The 6,717-nt window shown below is 32.8% G+C and overlaps 1 protein-coding gene across 1 annotated transcript; it reads right to left on the bottom strand.

Annotated features, from left to right (window-relative positions):
* Positions 1-396: 396 nt before the first annotated feature.
* On the bottom strand, positions 397-6,350 carry LOC137397447 (protein PML-like). The gene is made up of 5 exons (XM_068083736.1): positions 6,227-6,350; positions 4,447-4,617; positions 3,763-3,841; positions 2,734-2,875; positions 397-522 (listed from the first exon to the last, which is right to left on the bottom strand). Exons 1-5 carry the CDS (start codon positions 6,348-6,350, stop codon positions 397-399), a joined length of 642 nt encoding a protein of 213 aa, XP_067939837.1.
* Between the last annotated feature and the right edge of the window lie 367 nt (positions 6,351-6,717).

Raw genomic sequence — 6,717 nt, forward strand, 5'->3', positions numbered from 1 at the left:
ATCGCAACTTTGTTTTAGCAAGGAGATTCTAAGTACTGCAGGAACTATCAATACATCTGTGTTCTGTCAAGTGCTGGAAATACTACGGTCAGTGTACTACTCAACAGGATCAATGACCTAATGTCACAAAATGTACAGTGTGAGAACAGTTTAAATTTTAGAGGAACGTAATGTACTGAGTATGGTGTTCAACTTGCAGGTGTACATGTGTAAAAATCGAAATTCGAGTGCAAAAAATGCTTTCGGTACATTCTTCAAGTGAATTATTAAAGATTTTAATTACATGTATCTCCAGCAGCATTTTTTGATAGTTCTAGAATTGTTAGGCTAAACTGATAAAACGATAAACCTTATAAGACCCAAATGGTGAACCCGAGCGTAAGTTGGCTTGTCAAATCATGACTCGGAGATGTTTTCCGTATCAAATGGTGTCAAGCAAAGTTGTGTTTTAGCACCAACTCTTTTCTCACTATATATCGATGCTATGTTTGAAGATGTGTTTAAAGAGAGTAGAAAAGGAGTCTACAATCAGAGAAGACGAAATGACAATCTATTTCGCGTCTCTCAGTTCATAGAAAGCATAGCCGGTGAGAGAGAGATGTTACTTGTGGATGACATTGTTTTGTTTTCTCACTCAGCTGAGGAAAGCAACTGCTCTTGGAATAATTTGTCAGACCGGCATCAAAATTCAGCAGAAAGATAAACATAAAAAAACAGGAGGTCTGTATCAAACTGTAAAAGACTTGCATCAACCACAAGATTTTAAAGATAGCCTCATAGTCGAAAAGCTGAAACTTTAGTTACAGATTTTAGATATCTGACAAGTACCGTATCTAGCAAGACCAGAATTTATAAAGAAAATATTAACAGAAGTAAAACAGAAAATGCTTCTTTTTTCAGAACTTCATAGTCAATCGTAAAGGAAAACGCATGTGAAAATTTGAACTAAGTATAAGCTATACAGAGCTATAGATTAAGAAGTCCTATTATATATAACTGATACCTCGAGAATTTCCCAAACACAAGCAATGAGGCTGCACTCAGTAATGATGAGACAACTACGTATTGTAATGACGTCCACCTAGAGAGATAAGGTAAAAAACACCAGACGCCAATACAAAGACATCAAGTAAAGTAAATTTTGATTAAGATGTATAATTCTGATGGGCAAAAAAAACTCATTTTTTAATTAATAGTTCAGCTTTTTTCACAAGCACAGCGATGTTATCCTTGCTCCATTCATTTGCGCGTGGTTGGCCTAGTGACCATATTGTCATTGCTCAATGCATCTTTTTGTAATAATTGCGTGCAGTTTGTGATGTAAGTAAAAAAACAGAAAAAAACATTAATAATGATGCAGAAAATCAATTTGGGGTCTTGATTGTGGTATAACACTCTGCAAAGAAGAATACTTATTTGAGCATTAGTTATAATGACTAGCATTAGCACAAGCATCGACACTAGCATTTCTTTATTTCTCAATGATATCTTAGTCTGCATTGAAGGTTGACATGCAAAAAAATTCTAATTACAGCTTTCTGGTATCAAAGGATTCACCATGTCTTACTCCGTCGTGTTGTAGGTGTCAAATATGTAGAAATGTGATTCCAAGCTATTAAAAGCTCAAAAACAAAAAGTCGACGTATATTGGAATCTGTTTATCTCTCTGGCGTAGTCATGGCAGTTTGGTTACTGTCTTGTCACTTGATGTTCTCACATGAATTGAAAGGCCAATAAAAAAATCTATATAAAACCTATAGAAGCACTAGTGTATGACAAACACTTCGGGTTTTACCGAAGAGCCCATATCAAATATAGATGCTTGCTACTTTACAGTTTTGTTGCGGCTTGATCTAATCGACAAGTCGCAATCTGATCATGTGACCCAATACTCCGCAAACAGTTTTTTTAGCACTTCTTGATTATCACAGGTGACCAACAGGCTCGTCTTGATTATCATACAATGATTGTATTCTTTCAAGGTAAATTTAAACAATTAAATGAATTTTTACGATAAGTTAAAGGATATCACTGCTAAAAGTGACAGCGATACAATGACGATAAAACAGACACATAAGAACAATAGACATGGTTTTGTTGAATGCGTGAAGTATATTTGTGAAAATATTTCGACAAATAAGGTTGCATGAAAGTATTAGCGGAAACCATCTCCCACCACTACGTCACTTTTGAGCCGTTTTGGAAAGGGAATCCAAACTATGGCGGTCTAGTGTGGCTGCGATTAACTGTTAATTTTTTAGCTATTTAGAGCTTTTAATTACATTCAAACATATTTTGCGCCTACAACACAACAGATTAAGACATGGTGAATCTTTTGATATCAAATAACTATAACGTGAATTTTGTTGCAAGTCAACCTTTAAAAAACATGTAAATGTAAAAAAGTATATTAATCAATGTGATAATCAAGTTCAAAAAATTACATTTTAAATAAATTAATTCACCTGTGAGAGTTTGAAATAGCCTCAAGCTTTGCCTTCAAAAAGGTCAAGACATCAAAATATTTGCCACAGCTTTTAAAGCACCAAGTTATCACCAATAAATGACTGTCTTACATAAGCAAGATTAAAAGCCAAATAAAAGTTTTAAGTAAGCTGTTCAACAGACCATCTCATAAATTAGTCGCGTCTAAATACACTCCGATTTTGGTATAAAATTACCTGAGTCATATAACTGTGTGAACTGTAAACCAACCATTTTATGTTTACTTACCTTTTGTTTCAAAGAGTCGATTTCAGTTTTTTTTTCTACTTTCCATTTTTTAAAACGCTCCTCACATTTCTTCTTCAAGTCTTGAAAATCAGCAAGTTCGTGGAGAGAATGAGAGATTGGACACTGCTTCTTCTTGCTGCATCTGATTAAATATTAATATTCTCAAACTTTGAATAAAATGCAATATAATTTGATTGCCATATACCTGAGAAAAATTTCCAGAATAGAGTTTTTAAACTATAGACTTTTTCTAAACTATAAACTTTTTCAGAATAGAGTTACATTAATGCCTTTTTGCTTACCCACTTTTTGAATGTGTTGCAACATTACATTGAGTTAAATAAAGAACTGTTCAAGTAAAGCATAGTAGATTGAAACAGCTAATAAATATTTTCATAGTGTTGCTTTCTAAGTTAAAATAAAAGTTGTGAAGTCCAAAAAGTTAGAGAAGAGACCTTGGGTAAGCATATCAATGGTGGCTATTAGAAGGTAAAGAGTTTATTAAAATAATTCTCATGGTTTACCAAAACATTTCAAATTCTTCAGGTAAGATAATAAACCGCATTAAAGATAAAAATGCAAATATTAGATTGAACTTAGACTTCGGTAACTTCAAATCGGGATGCAGCTCTGATGATTGCAAATATCAATTTTTACAAGTACTCTGTCAATAAAACCATGACAACCTCTACAGCAACAACAAAATAATTCATTTTATTGATGTAAGTAAATCATTATTGGTACCATTTTGTGAACACTGTTTCCTAATAACTTTGTATTATTGGTTCATAAACATCAAAGAAGGTCAAAGTAAAATTAAAGTTAAAATTACGTGGTTGTTAATTGTTTTCTTTTAACCATTATCTTATAGTAATAATCTATTAGAGGTGGAGTTCAAATAAAGGTGATGTTCAAATAAAATAATTGCGGAAAATGACATATTCGCATCAATATTTTTGTATACCTGAAGTCGATTTCATCTTGAGACACACAATAAATAAACACTACTTTTTATATTCATTAACTAACCTTTGACAGATGAACTCTTTACAGGCTGTGCACTGCCAATCTACAGGTCTCTGACAGCCAGCCAACTTACAAATTGGTCCTGAAACAAGACTACAGTAAACAACACATTTATTTGAGGTAACTAACAATAAATATAAATTACACAGGCAGTTGTACATGACACCTTTGACAGTCAAAAGATGTTAGTAACTATTCATAAAACATACAATCAGCAAAGTATGTCTAACATAAAAATCATTGTTTTTTTCTAAAAGTACTCAATTATTGGCCACTCAGTCGGCGAGACAGTTTTTTTCACTGAAAAAAACTAAGCGGAAGACATTTAAATTTTGTATTGCTGCTTCAGCAAAACATTCAGATTTAACTAGATTTTATGCAAAATAGTTTTGTGTGTAATATGCTAGAAGTAATAGAAAAATAGTGTAGATATAAAAGGAATATAAGCACGCACAGGATATCAATGAAAAATACTGCTGGTATAAGCAAGCTCATTGGCTAATCAAGTAGCAAATTATAGCAGTTCCATTTAGGAAAGTTACTTTAATATTACATGTGTATGTTTGATTGGCCAATTAATAATAAACTACTACATACAGCTAGACATTCAATTAGAGTCATATCAGGGTATAGATATTATTTAATTGAAACAGGCTTGTGGACCCTAACTTAGTAAGCATACTTTACCCTCTGTAAGCTTTTCCTCTTTGATTGCAACCTCTAGCTGGTCCAACTGCTCTCGAAGAGAATTTGCCAATAAAGCTTTGGGGTAGTCTGATAAAGACCTTGAAAGTACTGAATAACAGTACGGGCAGTGTGCATCTCTTCCATCTTGAGATGATGGTGACACTACTCGCTCTGTAGGGCAAAATATGACATTAATAGAATTTAGTATGTTTAAAGTTACAAAGCGTCTAATAATACTGGTATCTGATGAGTTAATATTATTTATAAAACTAAATTTTTACATTAGAAAAAGTGAAAAATTGAATTTACTTAATAAAAAAGAAGACATTTGTAATGAATTTTTTTTATTGTTCTTTAAAGGTGCATATTTTGCAACATCTACATAGAAACATAATAAATTGAGAAGCCAACATATGTGGAAAATTTGTAGAAGAAAATGAAACAGATGATACCAAAGTGGTAGTTAAAATACTGAAAATTTTAACAGAGAAACTGGAGAACACTCTTTGTCCTTTAGACATTTCTTTAGGATAAAGATACATAAGTACCCAGTAGAATAATAGCTAAATAGAAAATTCGCACAAAAAAGCAAAAGGCTATTCGATTACAATATTATAGTAATAATCAGGATTAACATCGAAAGCAGACATATTACTCGTGAGATCATTGCTGGATATTGATGATCAAATAGCTCTTTACCAACTTAGGTATTAACCAAAATAGCCAGAGTAATAATAATACCGATTATATTAATACCATGTACTAGAGCTACTAACATAGACTTACTAGATTACCCATCTTTGACTTACATAGAAAGTAGATTATCATTTAGTCTCTACGCAGTTCAAAGAAGTACTTAAACCAGCAGTAGTATAGTAATTATGTTACTAGCTGTCAGTAAACATAGGAGAAATCAATGAGTGCACCTGAACATGTACAGCTGTTCTATACATAATTGGTGAGTGGTGAATAAACATCAGTCATGTTCTTTTGTTTTACTCTTTGGTTACCATTGTAAATAGTTTTACACTAACCTGGTTATTTACATGTAATACTATAGATGATGTGTTTTACTTCATTAGAATCATCTAGTATCAGACTGCTTCAAATAATTATGACAATACAGCAAATGCATGCAGTAGCAGCAAAAACATTTCTCTCGGTCAATGATCTCGTTAAAGCAATTAAATATGGTAGCCGGCAAATTTTGATGTCCAAATGAAAGTTTAGAGGGTGTAAGTTAAGCCGGAAGTTTGATAATATACTATTATAACCTGGTAAAATTTCTGTCAATGACCCTTCTCTTCTGGTACCTGCTGGAAGGAAGCACTGTTTAACTTATGGTGTTAAAACACATGTTAATATAAAGACTACGGTTAGCAGTCAGTGAAAGAGAACCTATTAATCGTTCATATACACTGTAGATAAATGTTATTAGTTCAAGCCATCTTTAGCAAACAGATCATTGAATAGCTATTTAAAACTATACAGCAATGTGTTGGCCAGAAATCAAATTTTATTATAGCCTCATGAAGAATACCAAAAAAACCAACCTACAATAGAAGTAGTCTATTTGTTTGTCTCTCATTGCATAGTCAGTTGCTCACATCAATCTACCTCACCTCTGAGTAGCCATGTAACTATGGTAACTATTACTAGACCATGAGAATGAGCAACAAGACTTCTAATATAATTAGGATAAAATAGTTCTGATGAAGTCTAGTAGTGCATGAATATTAATCTACATGTAGACCAAGACATGCACTCTTTGCTGACTCACCAATACAAGAGACACACATGCTGTGCTGACATGGCAACATTCTTAGCTCAGCTTCTTCCGTACAAATAGGGCAGATTAAATGCTCTCTTAGCTTTTTGATGAGAGTTTCTCTTCCTTCTGCCATTATTCACACTGAAGTCTGCAATTGAACTTACAGATTTTTTTTGTATGGTCTATTTTAAACACATCGATGAAAATTTACTCAGACATTTCCAACGCCTCCCACTTACATCCGATATACTTTTCATAAGAATATCAGAAAGTTTAACGGAATATTATTTTTAGGAACATGTTAGCAGACCTTAGTATATAACACAAGATAATACAGTCTACTCAGTGCAGAGAGATCTTGGTAGAAATTGAATAGATAACTGGGGATAAAAATAGCTGAGAACTTTAAGATGCTAATGTACTGCATAGCTGTATCATCGAGTCTGTATAATATAATTATTCAGACCCAAATAGGTGTGTATTAAGTTTTAACAGTTAAC

The sequence above is a fragment of the Watersipora subatra genome, chromosome 5 (genome assembly GCF_963576615.1).
Source record: "Watersipora subatra chromosome 5, tzWatSuba1.1, whole genome shotgun sequence".
NCBI classification, from domain to species: Eukaryota; Metazoa; Bryozoa; class Gymnolaemata; order Cheilostomatida; family Watersiporidae; genus Watersipora; species Watersipora subatra.